This window comes from Thermobia domestica, chromosome 13, assembly GCF_964235325.1.
Source record: "Thermobia domestica chromosome 13, izTheDome1.hap1.1, whole genome shotgun sequence".
Lineage (NCBI taxonomy): Eukaryota > Metazoa > Arthropoda > Insecta > Zygentoma > Lepismatidae > Thermobia > Thermobia domestica.
The window spans coordinates 164245556-164266498 of NC_137466.1; the positions used below are offsets into that span (position 1 = coordinate 164245556).

General features: G+C 35.5%; 1 protein-coding gene across 3 annotated transcripts in view; it reads left to right on the top strand.

Annotated features, from left to right (window-relative positions):
• pcm (5'-3' exoribonuclease pacman) overlaps positions 1-20943 on the top strand; it is a 136838-nt gene that overhangs the window by 53503 nt on the left and 62392 nt on the right. For all 3 annotated transcript variants that reach the window (XM_081736800.1, XM_081736801.1, XM_081736802.1), the window contains exons 17-19: positions 4232-4349; positions 7557-7715; positions 11694-11811. In XM_081736800.1, the coding sequence (XP_081592926.1) occupies positions 4232-4349; positions 7557-7715; positions 11694-11811 (395 nt within the window). The remainder of the gene's footprint in view (positions 1-4231; positions 4350-7556; positions 7716-11693; positions 11812-20943) is intronic.

Genomic DNA, 20943 nt, shown 5'->3' on the forward strand with positions numbered 1-20943 from the left:
TAACACTGAGCAAAAATGTATAACGATGCCATTATTCGAGGAAATTTTTCAAAAGTATAAATTCAAACGTTGTATCAACACCGAAAAAGACGTCTGGGTACAAATGTAATTTCTATAATCGACTTACTAAAACCTAAGTTAGCTACAATACAAAATAATTATGTTGGGATGAAGAAACGCAACTCAAAATGAACTACCCTCCCCCCCCCCAAAAAAAAAAATAAAGGACAAAGTTTGGAAATATTAGGTCTATCTAAACATTTATTGTAGTACAAATACTACTTAACCCTCCTAATGTCCTCGGGTCCATTTTGATCCTTTTTCGTTTTCAGTGTTCCACAATTCGTCAAGTATATCATCTAAACCTCTCATACTGTATGACTTTTATTAATTTTACTATGTTTGCATATACTGTATAATTAATATAAGCGCCGTAGGTGTTTAAATTAGAGAGCTATACAATTTTTTTTACACTTAAGTTCCTCTGTGTCCATTTGGGTCCATTTGGACCCATACGATTTACTAGGTAGATCTTATGCTCTATTCGGACCATTGCTCACTAAGATGCACCTGTTGATGACGACGCGTTGCTTTGATAAACTCTTTTATCATTTTTGGAATCTTTTAAATATAGTGAGAAATCGGAAAATTCATACGCTATTCACTCATTTGTACAGTAGGGGCCGCAGTGGTTCATTGATAGAGCGTTCACCTCTGGTGTATGGGGTCTCTGGTTCGATCCCAGCCCGCGCCAAGTGAACTTTGTGGTGGATAAAGACCGGGGTTCTCCCGTTTCCTCCCACTTTCGTCATTCCACCATTTCATTCATTACTCATCATCACCGTCTCCTTTAGCCTAACCGCATAATCGTGGGACGTAAAACTCAAACATTTCATTTCATTTAAAGATTTCATTTTTTTTTTCATTTGTACATTATATTCGATCATTGAGGTTCTCGGTTACTGTGGTGCTTGCTTCCCCCTGCGCCACAAATATTTGGAGGGGCAAGTATCAGAATCATTGATTCATATTGTTAAGTTCTGCTTGTGCTGGAGTAGGTAGAGCAAATTACAGTCCGGAATTGTTTCCCATTACCACTCTTTTATTATAAAATCCTGTATAAACAGTATTTTACAGAAACACTACAATAATGTAACTTCGTCTAATATTAGGTAGGAAAGGTGTCCCATCGACCTGACGGTCTCGGGAAGGATCCTTCAGTAGCGAACTACGTGAGCAGGTGTCGGACGGTCCCTGCTCCACTGCAAACAAAGAGGAGTTAGAGACCACGACAGAGCTCCACTGCAAGCTAGGCCGAGTTGTGACTAGGAATATCTCGCTGCTTCATTGGAAGCAGAAAGAGAGAGAAAGTTTTCCACAAGGCTCCACTGCAAGCCAGGAGAAAAAGGAACCGTTAGCTCCACTGCAAGCTAAAGCTTTGTGTTTGGGTGAGGTACTTCCTAGTCTTCATTGCAAGCCAAGAAAGGGAATGTGACCAGTCAAAACCGATGGCTGTCCATGGAATCATCTTGCTTATACATGCGACCCAGGTGAGATGATGGCGCTGCAGTTCCCTCGTCTTCATGTGATCAGTATTATTGCTGTCGTCTCCGTCGACTGCAGCTGTCGTACTCCAGAGTAAGGTGCACGTGGTGGTTGTTTTTATAAATAGGAACACATGTTGTGTGTTTGTAAACATAAGCACGTGGGACATTACAATATATATAATTTGCATTATATATTGCATGAATATAATATTGATGTCTGACCAGCCCCCTACGTTTGTACCACTGCCTGTCTCTCTCCATGGTTTTGCGGATATGTTTGAAATCCTTCCAATTACATTATAAACCATAATATTTCAACTGTCTATGGACATACACTTTCAAATTTATTGTATTTTTGTGTTTGCGCGCAAGAAAGAAAAATATTGTATCAGCATTTTGTATAACGGATTTTATATATCATTATTTCTTTTGCTGTAGTCCAAATATTTTCAACAAGTAATTACGAAAAGCTACCATGTTAGAATAGGACTACAAACGAAATATAAACAAATGTCTATTACATAAATCAATATCTTAACGTTTTGTGCATGCGTATATAAAACTTCTCACAATTCGTACAAGGACGTTGGAGTGATGTGCACATTTCATTCCTACGCTCTTGTACAATGTGCAAGATTTCTGTACACAAGTTAAGATGTTTTAACGATGACACGTAAATAAATAAAATCGGTTTATTACTCCAACATTTAAGCACATACATGAAAAAAAAAAAAAAAAAAAGACGAAAATAATGGGTTCAAATGGACCCGAGGGCCTTATGTGTAAACTCCAAATGAGGACCTTAAGAGTGTTAATGAAATACAGTAGACTCCCAGCCTAATGTGGCGGAAGGGCGGAAGGCCAGATAACAAAAATGCCGGATAGGTCGGAGTTCTATGAACTTATTTCTTTATGAACATTAAGCATAGCCCAAGAACAATTTACGAATATAGTACTGTGCGTACTGTACAGTTATAATCAGGAACAACGGCAAGCGTCCTGTATTGAGGTCCATTACACACTGACGAAACAATGAACAAGGAGCAGAACGCTGCGTTTTTCGTGTCACAACTTGTATTTTGCACACGACACGTAGGAGAGTCGAAAGAGACGTCCGCTTCTAATGCCTTGGCAATGTTGCCAATGCAACGCCTTGCCTTCCTTATTTAATTACGATAATAGAAAACTAGGCCAGATAGTGGCGAGCCGATACTCGGGAGTCTACTTTAGTTTGTGTCGTTGGTAAGTTTTCCGATTGCCAAAAACTACATATTGAAATCAGTTTAATACATCATATGCTTAGATGACAAATCGGGCAAGAATAAAGACCTCGAAATGATTGATAGATTTACTGAGTAGTTGTGTACTTTTTAGAAATGTGTGCAGAGAAATTACTTGATTATTTGATTGCTGCAGCATCGTTAAAAAGTGGAGACAAAACTCATGAGCCCTTACAAACCGAACATGAAGGCAGTATACGAGGGCTATTTTTTCAACCTTCAATGGAGCATAACACACATAAAAGAAACATATGAATCATAAAATCATTTTATTACCAAAAGTCCAGCACAATTACAATTACTTCTCTACATAGTCACCATAAAGATTAAGGCATTTGTCATATCGATGAACGAGCTTCCCAATACTCTCTTCATAAACGGTTGCCGCCAGCGTATGGAGATGGATCTTCACAATATTTTTTTCAACCTCAGGTTTCTCGTATGTGTGACCATACAAAACAAAAGAAGGGGCATGCTGTCATCTGGAACTGTTTTGATTCATGACAACGCGAAACCACATACTGCTGCCGTAACCAGGCACCTGCTTCTCAGTTTCAGTGGGAAGTGTTCCAGCACCCGGCATACAGCCCAGATCTAGCGCCTATTGGTTTTAATCTTTTTCGACTGGTGAAACTAGGTCTTGGAGGACAGCACTTTCGCATTAATGGAGAACTTCAAAATGTTGTGAAGACTTATCTCCATACGCTGGCGGCAACTGTTTATGAAGAGGGTATTGGAAAGCTCGTTCATCGATATGACAAATGCCTTGATCGTTATGATAACTATGTGGAGAAGTAACTGTAATTGTGCTTGACTTTTGGTAATAAAATGATTTTGTGATTCACATTTTTTTTTGTGTGTGTGTGTGTGTGTGTGTATATGTTACGCTCCATTCGAGGTTAAAAAAAAGTCCTCGTATTATTGTAAAGAGTACTGGTATATGTGCAATTAAATATGAAATATCTATTCTTAGAAAGTTCTTATCTTTTTTCTTTCCCCCTTTGTTCTGCTCTCCGATTCACGTATCTTTCCTTCTATATTTTACCAATCCAAGAATGATAAATAAAAGTAAAATCTGCTTGCTTATAACCTAGGTTTATTTCATTCTAAATGAGCATCTACGATCTGTACTTTGCAATAATAATTATACAAAATTACTTATTAAAAAGAACAAAAAAAAAAAAAAAAACCTAATGTCCATATAGAGTAATATCGAGGATATTCTTAACAGTTATACGTGAGCAGTCTTCTAAAATGTGATAAAGAATAAGATTCGGTCGTAGTGATCTCATTTTCATTTATGACTTAAATACTTCGTATGTGTAAAGTGTGACAATTGTTGTTCTTGCTGAGTTGCTTAAATATATATTTAATTTGTCTGTTTTTTTTATACCTTGTGTGCAGCTACTTCAATCGTCTGGGTGTCCATATTGGAGAAACTACTATACTTGTATATGCTTGCGCTATGACAGGAAGAAAATATACTTTTGGCGTTTCTTCCAAAATCACTTTGGAGAAGCAGGTAAGAACTTAGACATTCATCTGCTTTTGTATTGATTATCACATTTGTTGGATCTTTTTATAGCCACTGCAAGAATAGACAGCGTGATTTAATATGACATGGACTTGTATATTCAACATCATTACTTTTAAACTGCTATAGTCATGGTGAAAGCGACGACATCCGACAACGTATCCTAATATTCGATGTATATATATATAATATAGGGGCACTGTAGCTCAGTGTTAGAGCGCTCACTTCTGGTACGAGGCATTTCTGTTTTGATCCCAGACCATATGAGTTTGTAGTGAAAAAACACTATGCGTGGAATTTTTCAAAGTTCTCCGATTTCCTTCCATTATCACTCCACTAAGTCTTTCGTAATCATTCACTTAATCATCCTTATTTATTAGACTAAAGGGTATAACCGTGGAATGTAAAATTAAAAAAATTCACTTAATTTTTTTCAACATGTTACTTAATTGCATATAAGTAAAATCTAAAACTGTGGTTTTGCATTTGAAACTAATATCTACGTTTCTTTTAAATACATGTAATTAAACATTACTGTTTTATTGCGATTTTTGTTTTGCGTTCTTTCACAATACTTAACACAACAGGGTAAAAAATTGGACATATGAGGAAAGGGATTCGAACCGCTACTTGAATATCTCTAATTTGATGTACCCCCGGCAGGCTTTTAACGTACGACTACACAAATCAAAAGCAAGCTCGTATCCATAATTTTGAGAAGGTAGCATCAATGTACTCATGTCCTAGGGAAGAGAATTACCCCTGTAGAAGATAAATTAGGTCGATTATTGACCATCTGGTGAACATATGCTGATAGTAATATTTGGGAATTTTTACCCGTAAAAGGAGATAATCAGGATCACATAAGTTTCCAGAATTATATATTCGAGTCCTAGAAAACATATTCCAAACTTTATTTTCTGTTAATTCCAAAATTTAAGGGGTCCTATGTACCCCTTGTAAAATTTAAGAGGGGTATGTTATACCCAAGTCCCATTAAAGTGAATAGACCCCTATAGTCTGCTCTATAACATACAAGGGGATATCGTAAATTTTGATTATCATAGTAAAAGAATCAGGATACAGAGATTGTTGTGATTTGTAATTGTTAACTCCTCTCTATAAAATCATCATCCAGATTTACACATTCCTCCCAGCGTTCATTCACTTTACGAATACCGTCATTGTAGAAGTCTGCACATTGTGCTTTTTCACCTTATGAATGACGTCATCTGTGTTGTCAAAATGGCAACCACGCAACAGATTCTTCATTTGGGGAAACAAAAAGTCATTGGATGCGAGGTCGGGAAAATAAGGCAGATGCTGCAATACTTGGAAGCCACACCCCTTTGCTTTGTTGACAGCAATTTGAGATGAATGAACTGGTGCTTTTGAAAAGGTGTCAGCAAACGAGGAACCCAATGCGCAGATACCTTAGACATGTGAAGTTCGTCATGGATTATTTTTCACTACTATCATAACTGAGACCAGTCTCATTCATAATCGTTTGTATGGTTACACGTGTCTTCGGGGATTAAACACTGCATTTTCTTCACAGTGGCAGCATTGTTCGTCAGGGATGGTGTTCCAGGTCTTGGGTCATCTGTGAGGGACATACGACCAGTTTGGAATTTTCTTTTCCACTTTACAATGGTGTCATAAGTAGGACAATCATCGCCGTACACAGCCGTCATCTCGTCATGAATTCGTTTGGGCATTATTACTCTTTAAATCAAGGAACTTGATCACACTGCAAGCCTCAGTCTTGTCCATCTTGTACTTTGGTCAGTTTTCTGGCACACCATGTAATAATAATAATAATATCATCATCATCATCACCACATCATCATATCATCATCATCATCATCTTCTTCTTCTTCTTCTTCTTAACATCATGCACATAAGAACCAAACATAACACTGTCAAAATTTCATCATCATATCTTCATAACTTCCTGATGATGATTAAAACTTTACGATACTTCCTCGTATAACTTAATAAACCCTCATCAAAGGGGATTCAATAGGTCAGAGCCTCGAAATTTCAAATTTTGGGAATTTTGGACCCATAAACTGGAACGAGATGTACCACCCAAACTTACACACCGTGGTCTTACATTACCATATCATATTTTTAGTTTTAGCAATTTTCAGAATTTCAGAAGTGGTGCTCTATAGCCCTTCCAAAATTTGTGGGGCAATGTATCCATTGCCAGAATATAAAGAGGATAGTCCTAGGTACCCCTGGTCCATGACCCCTACGCCAGGATTCCCTAGTCCTAAACCAGGGAACATTGTGTGCAAACTCAGCTCATATGACGTCTATACTACTGTGTTCTTCAGAACTGATTTTATACTCCGTTTATAATGGAAATATTATTTATTATTTATTGTTTTAAGCACAGAAAACTAATATTACGTGCAATATGGTATGTAATGCAATAACATTATCTCACTTCAAATTCCTGTTTGTGAAAATTCCTTGCACTTTCAAGATTTCGGTTCATCATGGAGCTTTGTTGACGAGGATAAAAATAGGAGTAAAAGAAAGATAAACATCAAGGAAATATAAAGGAATTGACTCTCCGGGGAAAAGCAGTGAAGATACATTCTGTCAATTGCTTGCTATACTCGCCATTTGACAAGTAAGAAGCATCAATTGAAAGGTTGTATTTTCACTGCACTTCCATAGTAAGTTCATTTCTTTATATTTCCTTGACTTTTTTTTTAAGTCTTTACTCTTATTTTTATCCTCGGTTAACAAGACTTCAGAGGAGAGTCGAAAGCTTGGAAGTCCAAGGGATTTTCAGGAATCGAAATGCGAAATAAGTAAGATGGTTGAAATTCCTGAGTATAGTAGCATAACAACAACATCAGTTTTGAAGTTTAACATCTGCAGTACCCACTTTTCATATAGAACTTAATTCACATGTTGATATGACATTTTGTCCATTAGAAGTAAATGTTAAGCATATGTACAGCTTAATTATACACAACTAAAAATGTACTAAAAATAAACTTTATATACTTAATTACATCAAGGTAAATGTTCACATGTATTATTTTAAAATACTATCTGATATTTTAAAAGAAATATAATTAAATTCTTTATTAAAGATATTTCTTAGTAATAAGAAATAAAATATTAAAAGTAGTTATTTGAGCTTTTCTTTTTTTTTTTTTTTTTCTTGACTAGTGGTCAGCCGAGCCCACAGCGTATGCTTTGCAGACTACAGTGAAGGATATTGCAGTTCATGCACCGAACTTTGTTCAGTATAGATCAGTACAAGAGATTTTTGCTCCTAAAACTATTTGTTTCATGCTTGGACATCCACATTATGGTTGTTTGGGCGAGGTAAGATTGTTTTCCTTCATATCTTTTTTTTTTTTTCTTTCTTTCTTCCTTTCTTTTTCTAGTATGAAAATAGAAATGTGTTTGATGGATAAGTTTGTACCGTTTATTCACTTAGCAAAGTTTTTGTTTGATATTTGTTCTAAGAAATACAAGAAATAGAAGCTAATCAGTAATACATAGCGTAGTCACTTATGTTGCGCTTGAAGAATGTATTTTCAATATTATTTCAAGAATTCACTGTTCGTCTTCTAAATGCAGACTAGTAGATAGTTGTAAACAAGGTAGCCAACAATCAGTAATCACAAAGAAAGAACATTTCAAAATGCAAAACTGGTTATTAAATTTTACAGCATGTATATGAATCGCAAATCTTAGTACAAACACAGAAAATCATTTCTATATATATATTCACAAGAAAACTCTCATTATATAAACATATGCTTGAAGTGGACCGTATAAATTATTGTTAGATCAAAACTGTACAAATTGTTGCCTTTACCTCACTCCTTTGAGTATACAACACAAAATTATTCTACAACTTGATTATATTAACTTTTGTGAACGTTATATTTGTACAACAAATCTGCTAACGACAAAACCCAAACTTTATGTAAGTGATCTTGATCTAAATTCAACGTTGGATTTTTTGTTCTTGTATAAAATGACGCACAACATTTATTATATCAGCATGAGAAGTAGTTTACGGATGATTTTGACTTCCTTTGTTTTGTGTGTGTAACTACCTGTCCAATATTACATACTAGTTCGAGTTTCCAACGCCCCGTCACAGGTAACACACTTTTTATCATTTCGGTAGTTGCTTATTATTCCAAGCTAATTTTATCTCTAAGTTGGCTCACTATCCAACTTTCTACATAAGCGATACTATCTAATTACTCTTTCAGTTCACATCAACGATCACAGATCCAGGGTTCTATCGGTCACGAATGTCATGAAAAAGTCACAAAATCAGAAAACGGTCATGAAAGTCAAGAAAAAGTCACGAAATTTAGCTTTTAGTTCAAGATTTTTTTTTTTTTTTTTTTTTTTTTTTTTATCTGTACAAATATAAGTATAGACTGGAAAATTTTGTTTTATAAAACGTCAAAATTCACCACCAAAAATGTCTATGATCGGCTTTAGACGCTACCAAATTGTAAGCAAAGCACGCTTCTATCGCATGCATGAAAATTCGGCTCAATTCGCACCCAGATTTGCTCTTGAAAATGTTACTAAATTTTATGATTTGGGAAAGAAAAGGTCACGAAAAAGTCACGAAATGTCATTTTGGAATTTTAGTAGACACCCTTCTGCAGCTCTCAAATTCCAAGTATACTTGTCTCAAAACACATAGCAAGTCACAGCAGGACATTAGACCATACCTTCCACGTTAGTGTACTTAAAATACCCATTCCTCAGACTCTTTCATGTCCCTCATTAAGAGATTTTAAGGCTTTTATCTTTTCAACGAACTGCAGCTGATCTGAACTATCTGTAATACCAATAGTATGCACCATACGTGGTCCGCTTCCCATTGTGTAAAAAATCTGTCTCAATTCCTTGTATTATTTCGATATAATTTTTATTGTATCTTATTTTTTATGTAGCTATATTTTCGCATTTTAAAATTATTATTTAAGTGTTATTTATATTTTTTAATAATTCCTTCAATACTTTTCTAAACCTTTTTTCCCCCCTTCTATTTATTATTTCTTTGCTTTCTTTTGTTCTTACCCATCACTTCTTCAATTAGTTTTATCTTCATACACTAAACTTCGTCTAGTCTTCTAACAATATTGACGTTCATCTTATCCTACACTTCAATAAAGTCCTCTTCTTTACTCTTCTCAGGTGCTTTTGTTCTTTAAAGTGTCTTTTTTCCTATGTCTTCTCCTCCCTAATGTCTAAAAAAATCTTGTTTTTCGTTTAATTGGTATAATTGTCGTTTTTTTTTTACTTTATTCTATGATCTTTAATACTAGTCTTGTAACTGCTTATGTGCGTGAACTATCTTCTGCGCAACACGTTGCAATTATAGTTATTGTCCACGAAAAATTAATATTCTGAATTCATGGATAACAACATTATGTTTTTCTATTTTAACTGTGAGGAAAAGAGCTTCACAGCTCCTTAGCCCTTTTTAGTTCTCTTACCTATTTTTAGGTAGTAAAGTAGTGTCTCCATTATTCGATTAAAAAAGACCCAATAAAGCTTTTACTTCAGGTTTTTTTTTTTTTTTTTTTTTTTTTTTTTTAAAGTTTAGAGGCATTGTAGAACATGTTACACGTAGTTTCACGTCTTTTTACGTCGAGACATAGGAGGTGATGACGTCATAACTTTAAAAAAAAAGTTTGTTTGTTAGGCTTATATTTATTATTTTTTGGCGGCCTTACTTTTGCACCTAGAAGAATTAAATTTGGCACAAACATTCAGTCCACCGAGTAGTATTTATCAGATTTTTTTCAGATCTCTGCGTTAACACAGGGGGAGTCCAGAGGGGCAAAAAGGTAAAAACAAAAGGGGATATTCTTTTTTTTTTTTTACCAAAACATCCCTTTTTTCGCGATTGTCACGTATTAGATACGTGATGGAGACATGTAAATGGTACCATTTGAAAGGCAGTTCTATTCTGAAGAGAATGATTTGCGAACCATGATCCTAGAGTATATATGGATGTCTCAGGAATTTTTACCTGAGATCCTGAAAAAAAAATTTTTTTGGGATCTGACCTATTTTTATTATTTTATGGCAGGCTTACTTTTATACCTAGAAGATTGAAGTTTTGCACAAACATTCAATCCACCTAGTAGTATTTATTAAATGTTTTTCAGACCTTTGTGTTGACTCAAGGAGGGTCCAGAGGGCCAAAAAATTTTTAAAAGAGATATTTTAACAGGGTGTCTATCGGTCACGAAAGTCACGAATGTCACGAGAAAGTCACGAAATCAGAAAACGGCCATGAAAGTCATGAAAAGGTCACGAAATTTAGCTTTTGGGTCACGATTTTTTTAACTGTACAAATGTAAGTACAGATTGGAAAATTTCGTTCTATAAAACGTCAAAATTCACCACCAAAAATGTCTGTGGTCGGCTTTAGACGCTACCAAATCGCAAGTAAAGGACGCTTTTAACGCATGGATGAAAATTCGGCCTAATTCGCACCCAAATTTGCTCTTGAAAATGTTAAGAAATTTTATGATTTGGTGAAGGAATGGTCACGAAAAAGTCACGAAATGTCATTTTGGAATTTTAGTAGACACCCTGTTTAACCAAAAAATCCCTATGTTTGCGATTTTCCTGCCTCAGATACATGCTAGAGACATGTGAATGATACGTTTGAAAGGCAGTTCTATTCTGAAGAGAATGATTGGGAAACCATGATGCTAGAATGAATATGGATATCTCAGGAAATTTTTCACCTGAGATCAAGGTCGTTTGCGGTAATCTGGATCACTGTAAGGATTATTGATAAATATTTTTCCCGCCCTTACTATTCAAGATAGAAGCATCGAATTTGGTACACACATTTAGTACACCCCTTAGTATTTTTCCGTTGATTTTCAGGTCTCTGCGTTAACACAGGGGGGATCCAGGGGGGCCTCAAAATTAGAAAAAATCTTCAGGGAAAAATCCCGATTTCTCTGAAAATTCCTCGCCTCAGGGACACGATAGGAAAATATGAATGGTACCATTTGAAAGGTTGCTCTGTTGTGGAGAAAACGAGGTATGAACCATGATCCTAAGATAAATAGGGATGATGATATAGCCGCTTGACTGAAAGTCTATAATTTACCTTAAAAAAGCCGGAATTTAAAAGGGTTAATATTATACCGAAAACTAGATGTCTGTGTACAGCATTGATAAAATTCACACTTTTCAGTTACTGTAAAACAATGAGTCAGATACACTCTAAACTACAGTATAGAATGAATTATTTTACGAAGGTAGTGTGATCTCAGTTGTTTTTGTTTGTAACAGGTGGTTGAAGGCGCAGTGAAGAATGGCAGAGTAAAAATCAGTGTATCCAGCACCAAAGAACCTAATTTGGAAATGGTGATAAGAAGACAGTATGAATACAAAACACGTTATATGCCAGGTAAGAAGAGATATATTTCAATGCTGTAAAACATCATTATTATTATTATTTTAAGTGTATTTACTTGAACGGAACTGTACTAGGATCCCACGATTGTTTCCAACTTTTGATCGTGTCATATATTTAAAACTGGAAGATAATTTAAATTTATAATATTTTCATGTTAAAATAGAGTAATTTCGATATTCATTAAACGGAAATCATGGCTCACAAGGGAAGTTGTAGCTGCGATATGGCCGAATAGTTAGTGCGCGTATGTTTGATGCATGTGATTTCGGATTAGATTTTTGATAGAAGAGGACAGAATTTACCATGAGCAGTTAGCGTTCTAAGATTAACCCTTTGACTACCAACGGGACTCATGTGTTCCATGCGAATAATTCAAACATAGTTGGGATTTTTTTTAGAAAATTCTGTAAAAAATTAAAAAAAATGTTCTCCCATCGATTCAGATGTGACTAGGAGACTGTGTTTAGTTTCCAAAACTGTGTACAAATGTCAGGAATATCCCACATTAAAGAAGTCATACATGTACATATAAAAGAATATTTACATTTAAAAAATTGGTAGTCAAAGGGTTGAGGAGTAGCAAATCTTGGAGTAATAGCAGAAATAAACCCTTGTGAACCTGGCCCCCCCACCTCTCGGTACAAACGATTTCCGCATATCAATAAAAAGTACTTCGTTTGTACCGGTTTGTACCGCAAATATTTTTGTTTGTACTGTACTGCAGTATGAGAAATTAAAAAAACAAAGTGGGGGGGCCAACTTCACGCAGCCCCCCCACATTGTCCTAGGATCGATTTAATTGGCTCATTTGAAAGATTTTCGTTTGTACCGGATTGTACCGTAGTTTGTTTCGTTTGTACCGTTCTGAATTATGAAAAATTAACGAAACAAAATGGGGGCCCAGAACAAACAGGCCCCAAATCACGACTTAATACACCTGGTACACATGATTTTTGTATGTCATATGAAAGTACTTGGTTAGTACCGAATTGTACCACAAAGAGTTTTATTTTAGCCGTAATAGATTATGAAAAATTAAGAAAACAAAATTGGGGGGGCTGTGTGAACCTGGCCCCCCCACCACGTAGTACAAACGATTTAGTAGGCTCATTTGAAAGATTTTCGTTTGTACCGGATTGTACCGTAGTTTGTTTCGTTTGTACCGTTCTGGATTATGAAAAATTAACGAAACAAAATGGGGGCCCAGATCAAACAGGCCCCCAAATCACGACTTAATATACCAGGTACCCATGATTTTTGTATGTCATATGAAAGTACTTGGTTAGTTCAGGATTGTACCACAAAGAGATTTATTTTAGCCGTAATAGATTATGAAAAATTAAGAAAACAAAATTGGGGGGGCTGTGTGAACCTGGCCCCTCCACCACGTAGTACAAACGATTTAGTTGGCTCATTTGAAAGATTTTCGTTTGTACCGGATTGTACCGTAGTTTGTTTCGTTTGTACCGTTCTGGATTATGAAAAATTAACGAAACAAAATGGGGGCCCAGATCAAACAGGCCCCCAAATCACGACTTAATATACCAGGTACCCATGATTTTTGTATGTCATATGAAAGTACTTGGTTAGTACAGGATTGTACCACAAAGAGTTTTATTTTAGCCGTAATAGATTATGAAAAATTAAGAAAACAAAATTGGGGGGGGGCTGTGTGAACCTGGCCCCCCCACCACGTAGTACAAACGATTTAGTTGGCTCATTTGAAAGATTTTCGTTTGTACCGTAGTTTGTTTCGTTTGTACCGTTCTGGATTATGAAAAATTAACGAAACAAAATGGGGCCCAGATCAAACAGGCCCCGAAATCACGACTTAATACACCGGGTACCCATGATTTTTGTATGTCATACGAAAGTACTTGGTTAGTACAGGATTGTACCACAAAGAGTTTTATTTTAGCCATAATAGATTATGAAAAATTAAGAAAACAATATTGGGGGGGCTGTATGAACCTGCCCCCCCCCACCACGTAGTACAAACGATTTAGTTGGCTCATTTGAAAGATTTTCGTTTGTACCGTAGTTTGTTTCGTTTGTACCGTCCTGGATTATGAAAAATTAACGATACAAAATGGAGGCTCAGATGAAACAGGCCCTCAAATCACGACTTAATACACCGGGTACACATGAGTTTTGTATGTCATATGAAGGTACTTTTTTAGTAGCGGATTGTAACACAATGAGTTTTAGTTTGATTTAGATTTAGGTTTGTGGGTTAAACTGGCCCGCACAACTTATTTTTCATTAAAATTCAAATCAAAACGGTATCAAATATTTTTACCCGATATGTTCAAATTTGTAACGCCACAATTAAAGTTTGTACCCTCATCAATTTCGAAAAAGGTTGGATTTTTGATAACGGGTGGAGCAGAGCCTCACAACTATTTTTCTTTCCAATTCGAATCAAAATGACACCATAAATTGGTACCCCATACTTACCAATTTGTACCACCAAATTAGAACTTGTACTTCCACCAATTTCGAGAAATTTTAGTTTTGATGGCGGGTCAAACTGGATTGCACAACTTATTTTTCTTTCAAATTCGAATCATAACGGTATCGAAAAATTTGAATCATAACGGTACCCATTATGCGCCCACTTGTACAATACGAAGCAAAAAACCTGCAACATGAAAGTTTAAGTTCATTGTGAAACTATGCCAACAACATAGGCAACCAACCTAACGTCTTTGTGGCACTGATCACGCCAGGATAACCTTCGGCTTCGTCCCCCTGCACACTTCGTTTGGAGCAAGAAATGCATAGACCACGTGACTACAAACCACAAATTTCTCACAAGATGGAGTAATAGATTGAGGTTCTTCTCATTTCTCTTCTCATTTTACATCCTCAGTTTTAAACAGAGAGAAAAAGAAAAAGGTCAACGTGATAAAAACTAAATAAAGAGGAATATGCGAAATATAAAGGAAAAGAAAACGTGCGCATATATTGACAAATGACACATGCACTTCAAAGGAGACCACCTCAAATTTTGTTATGAACCATATATAATAACTGTGAGAATCAGCAAACCACAAAGACATAATTACACACAGTAAGTGTTATATAACACATATTTATTTAAACAAATAAAAATGCTCGCAGAAAGCTGAAAATGTCTTTAAAATCTCAACCATAACTGAAACAAGAGATTACTTCTCTATTGTTTTTCTTCGTAGCATCCATCTACATGGAGAAATGAGAAAGAGAGAACATCTTAAGAGATTCGCACGTATACAATATCGGAAACTGCTAAATGGAAAAAATTACAGTCTTTGGATGGGATTCGAACCCAGAACCATAGTATTAAAAATCCCACACTCTACCGATGTAGCTAGTCTGACAGTAATACCCTGTTCCTCCATCATTACCTATGAAAGATGGAATGGAGTCTGCAGAAAACTACGTCTAACATGTCCACGACAAACCGCCTATAACCTATGTCTAATTGGTACTTAAAAAAGCTAGTTCTACACGTGCATAGAAAAGTAAAATCAAATGAGTAATTAGTACACATCACTTTGTCTGTCTCACTCTATCTCTGACTATAGAAATCGAGGAAGAAGAAAAAAGTATATAGGTGAGAACACAGGAAGAACAAGCAAAAATATAAGTTGCAGGAAACTGAATATCAAGGAGAGAGAGAAAGAGAGAGAGACATAGAGACAGAGAGAAAAATAGAGGAACGGAACAAATGATTTAATATACATCGGAAAAGAAGGTTCACAACTGTGCTATACATTTAATGTATTGAATACTCTGCAGGCCCGTATCCACGGGGGGCTAGGGGGGCCGGGCCCCCCATAAACTTTGGCTGACCCCAATAAAGGTTTCACGATAGGCTTGCAAATGAACTATAATATGGTGATGAAGTATAATATGATTGGGTCGGGCTCCCCTTAACTTCGGCCGCCCCCCCCCCTAAATTTTTGGGCTGGCTACGGGCCTGATACTCTGTTTCTTCTAAATTGCTTGCTAGATGACAAATATTAATTTGTAAAAAGGTAGCAAATGCCCGCGTTGTCTTGTTTTCTTACTGTTTCAGTAATAGTGGAAAACGTGGTTTATGCAACATAATAAATTACTAATTTTCCCACAACAATCATTTAGATGTTGTTGATGATTTTGAGTTTAACGTCCGTTCAGCAGCGAGACTATATGAGACGTGGACCTACTTATTAACGTGGAATCCGAACCATATGAGCTGCTGCCGGGAATCGAAGCAACCATGTACTGTTGGTAATAAATTTCTAAGCAAAAGAAAAAACTGATCAGCAAAATACATAAAACGATAGTCCTGCAAACGATAGTCCTTAAATCATTTGCTCCGTTCCTCTATTTTTCTCTCTGTCTCTATGTCTCTCTCTCTTTCTCTCTCTCCTTGATATTCAGTTTCCTGCAACTTATATTTTTGCTTGTTCTTCCTGTGTTCTCACCTATATACTTTTTTCTTCTTCCTCGATTTCTATAGTCAGAGATAGAGTGAGACAGACAAAGTGATGTGTACTAATTACTCATTTGATTTTACTTTTCTATGCACGTGTAGAACTAGCTTTTTTAAGTACCAATTAGACATAGGTTATAGGCGGTTTGTCGTGGACATGTTAGACGTAGTTTTCTGCAGACTCCATTCCATCTTTCATAGGTAATGATGGAGGAACAGGGTATTACTGTCAGACTAGCTACATCGGTAGAGTGTGGGATTTCTAATACTATGGTTCTGGGTTCGAATCCCATCCAAAGACTGTAATTTTTTCCATTTAGCAGTTTCCGATATTGTATACGTGCGAATCTCTTAAGATGTTCTCTCTTTCTCATTCCTCCATGTAGATGGATGCTACGAAGAAAAACAATAGAGAAGTAATCTCTTGTTTCAGTTATGGTTGAGATTTTAAAGACATTTTCAGTTTTCTGCGAGCATTTTTATTTGTTTAAATAATTATGTGTTATGTAACACTTACTGTGTGTAATTATGTCTTTGTGGTTTGCTGATTCTCACAGTTATTATATATGGTTCATAACAAAATTTGAGGTGGTCTCCTTTGAAGTGCATGTGTCATTTGTCAATATATGCGCACGTTTTCTTTTCCTTTATATTTCGCATATTCCTCTTTATTTAGTTTTTATCACGTTGACCTTTTTCTTTTTCTCTCTCTTTAAAACTGAGGATGTAAAATGAGAAGAGAAATGAGAAGAACCTCAATCTATTACTCCATCTTGTGAGAAATTTGTGGTTTGTAGTCACGTGGTCTATGCATTTCTTGCTCCAAACGAAGTGTGCAGGGGGACGAAGCCGAAGGTTATCCTGGCGTGATCAGTGCCACAAAGACGTTAGGTTGGTTGCCTATGTTGTTGGCGTAGTTTCACAATGAACTTAAACTTTCATGTTGCAGGTTTTTTGCTTCGTATTGTACCATGAAAATTAGAATTTGTACACACTACTTATTTCGACAAAATTGGGATGTAATGGAGGATCAGTAGATCAGCATGACCACAACTGGCCTACACAACACATTTTTTTTTAATTTGAATGAAAACTGTATTAAAACTTTGTAAACAATATATACCAATTTGTACCTCCAAAACTATGATTTGCACCCTCACCAATTTCGCGAGAATTGAATTTTTAATGGCGAGTCAAGTAGGCTTGCACACTTTTTCTTCCCAATTCAAATCAAAACGGTACCAGAATTCTGTACCCAATGTGTACCAATTTGTAACACCAAAATTAGAATTTATATCCCAAGAAATTTCGTGGAGCGTGGCAAGTCACGTCAGACAGAATTTTGTTGGAAGGTCAAACTTGCTCACACAACTTATTTTTCTTTCCAATTTTAATCAAAATTTTTCAAAAATTTGTACCCTATATGTTCAATTTTTTCAACAAAACTTAGAATTTCTAGCCCCAACAATTTCGAGGAACTTGAGGAACTTTCGAGGGACTTGAACTGGCGAGCACAAAACTTTTTGCTTCCTAATTCGAATCAAAACTGTACCAAAACTTGTAGCCAATATGTAACAACTTGTATCACCAAAACTAGAATTTGTACAGCAACCAATTTCAAGAAATATGAATTAAATTGCAGGTCAAACTGGCCGGCCAACTTATTTTTGTTTCAAATTCGAATCAAAACCTCACCAAAAATTTGAACAAAATATGTACCAATTTGTACCGCCGCAATTAGAATTTGTACCCCTACTAATTTCGAGAAATTATAATTTCTGGTGGCGGGTGAAACTGGCCCGTATAACTTATTTTTCTTTGCAATTCGAATGAAAACGGTACCAATAATGTGTACTCGATATGTATCAATTTCTACCTATAAAATTAGAATTTGTACCCTCACCGATTTGGAGAAATTTGAATTTTCAATGCTGGAGCCAACTTAACGTCGAAACTTGGCTCGCGCAACACATTTGGTTTATGAATTCGGATTAAAATGTTACCAAAAGTTTGTGGCAAGTATGTACCAGTTTGTACTCTCAAATTTAGAATTTCCAACCTTACCAATTTCTAGAAATTTAAATTTTCATTGCAATCTTCCTGGGCATGGCAATCCTTTTTTTTTTTTTGTATTCAATCAAAATAGTATTCGATTCGAACGAGAACGTGCAAACAAATTTCCCCGCAATTCATAAAAACGGAACGGAAATTTGCTTATGATTTGCATGAGCAAAATCATGTACGAATAAAGATTAGAAATTGTTATTCAACGAAGGGCCAATTTATCACCAAGTCAACTCTTCCAGGCCAAAGGCTTATTCAGAATTCATATGAATTTGTCCAAACTTTTTAGACAATTTGTAACAAAAAAATATTACATTGTACCTGCACCAATTCAATAAATCTGAAATGCTTACTCAAATGTGTGTATCTATTTGATCTCAAGGTAAACCAGAGAAACGAATTTTTTAAAATTCGACATCACTACTTCGCAAATGAATTTGTTACTATTTCCATTAAACATTTTAACTCTGGAGTGTATTATTGATGGTAACTGAATTTGTAAAAATTTGTATAAGCAAAATTAGAACTTAGACTCTGTTATCGAAACGGAGATATGAGTGGATAGAGACGATTTCACAGAACTGATCCTCTGAATGAGTTCTATAATAAAAATTAATATTATCCATGATCACAAATGGTTGGAGAAAAAAATCACCCACTCATAAATATTTTGGAGTCCCCAACATATGTAGATGTTTGACTCTCTCTCCCCCAACCAAGTTGTTTTGTGATAATGCTTTCCTTTATTCTTTCTAACATTTGGTACACCGTAGAAAAATATTAAAATAATTTTGTCTTCGGTGTTTATAAATGGCGCAAACTAATATCTATTTGGCACAAATTTTTGGTAACATTTTGATTCGAATTAATAAAAGAAATGTGTTGGCCGAGCCAGGTTTCGACGTCAAGTTGGATCGAGCATTGAGAATTCAAATTTCTCAAAATTGGTAGTTGCACAAATTCTAATTTTTGTGGTACAAATTGGTACATATTAGGTACATATTTTCGATACCATTTCGATCCGAATTGAAAAGAAAATAAGTTGTGGGGACCAGCTTGACGTTGCCACCAAAAATTCAAATTTCTCGAAATAACTGGGGATACAAATTTAATTTTGGTGGTACAAATTGGTACATATTGAGTACAAATTTTTGATACTGTACTGATTCGAATTGGAAAGATAAGCAAGTTATGCAGGCAGCTTGAACCGCCAACATAAATTCAAATTTCTCGATATTGGTGGAGGTACAAATTCTAATTTTGGTGGTATAAATTGGTACATATTGGGTACAAATATTTGGTCCACCATCAAGAATTCTAATTTCTCGAAATTAGTGGGGGTAGAAATTCTAATTTTGTTGATACAAATTTCTACATATAGGGTACAAATTTTTGGTACCGTTTCGATTCGAACTAGAATGAAAAAAAGCAGTGGAGGAGAAAATTTTCCTCCACAAAAATTCAAATTTCTCGAAATTAGTTGGAGTATAACTCTAATTGTCGTCGTACAAATTGGTACATATTAGGTACCAACATTTAGTGCCATTTTGATTCGAATTGGAAGGGAAAAGAGTTGTTCGGCTCTGCTTCACCCGTTATATATGAAAATTTCATTTTTGTCGAAATTAGTGAGGGTACAGATTATAATTTTGACGGTACAAATCGTTACATATAGGGTACAGGTATTTGGTACAGTTTTGATTCAAATTTTAAAGAAAAATAAGTTGTGCGGATCAGTCTAACCCGCATATCTAAATTCGTATTTCTCGAAATTGGTGGGGATATAAATTCTAATTTTGATACTGCAAATTCGTAAATATTGGCTACAATTTTTTGATGCCGTGTTGATTCGAATTTGAAAGAAAAATAAGTTGCCCAAGCCAGCATGATCCTCCATCAAAAATTCAAACTTCTAGATATTGATGCGGGTGCTAATTCTAATTTTAGTGGTATGAATTGGTACAGATCTGGTACAAATTTTTGGTCCCGTTTTGATTCGAATTGTAAAGAAAAATAAGTTATGAGGGTAACTTCGATCCGCCGTCTAAAATTCACAATTCTCGAAATTGGTGGGAGTACAAATCTAAATTTTGTGGTACAAATTGCGTACAAATTTTTGGTAACGCCTTGCTTGGAATCGGAAAGAAAAACAAGTTGTGCAGGCCAGCGTGACACATCAAAAATTTAAATTTGTAGAAATTGGTGGGAGTAAAAATTCTTACAATTTTTTTGATATTTTCATTCGAATTGAACAGAAAAATTTGTTGAGTGGGCCTGTTTGACTCACCATCAAAAATTAATATTTCTCGAAACTCATGGGGGATCAAATTGTAATTTTCGTAATAAAAAAATAGTACATATTGGTTACAAATTTTTGGTGCCGTTTCGATTCAAATTCGAAGGAAAAAGAGTTGTGCGGGCCAGTTTGATCCGCCAATAAAAATTCATGTTTGTCGAAATTGGTGGTAGTACAGATTATAATTTTGGTGCTACAAATTGGTATATATTGGGTACAAATTTTGGTAACGGTTTAGTTGGAATTGAGAAGAAAAATGACTTGTGCTGTCCAGATTGACTTCCCAACAAAAGTTCAATTT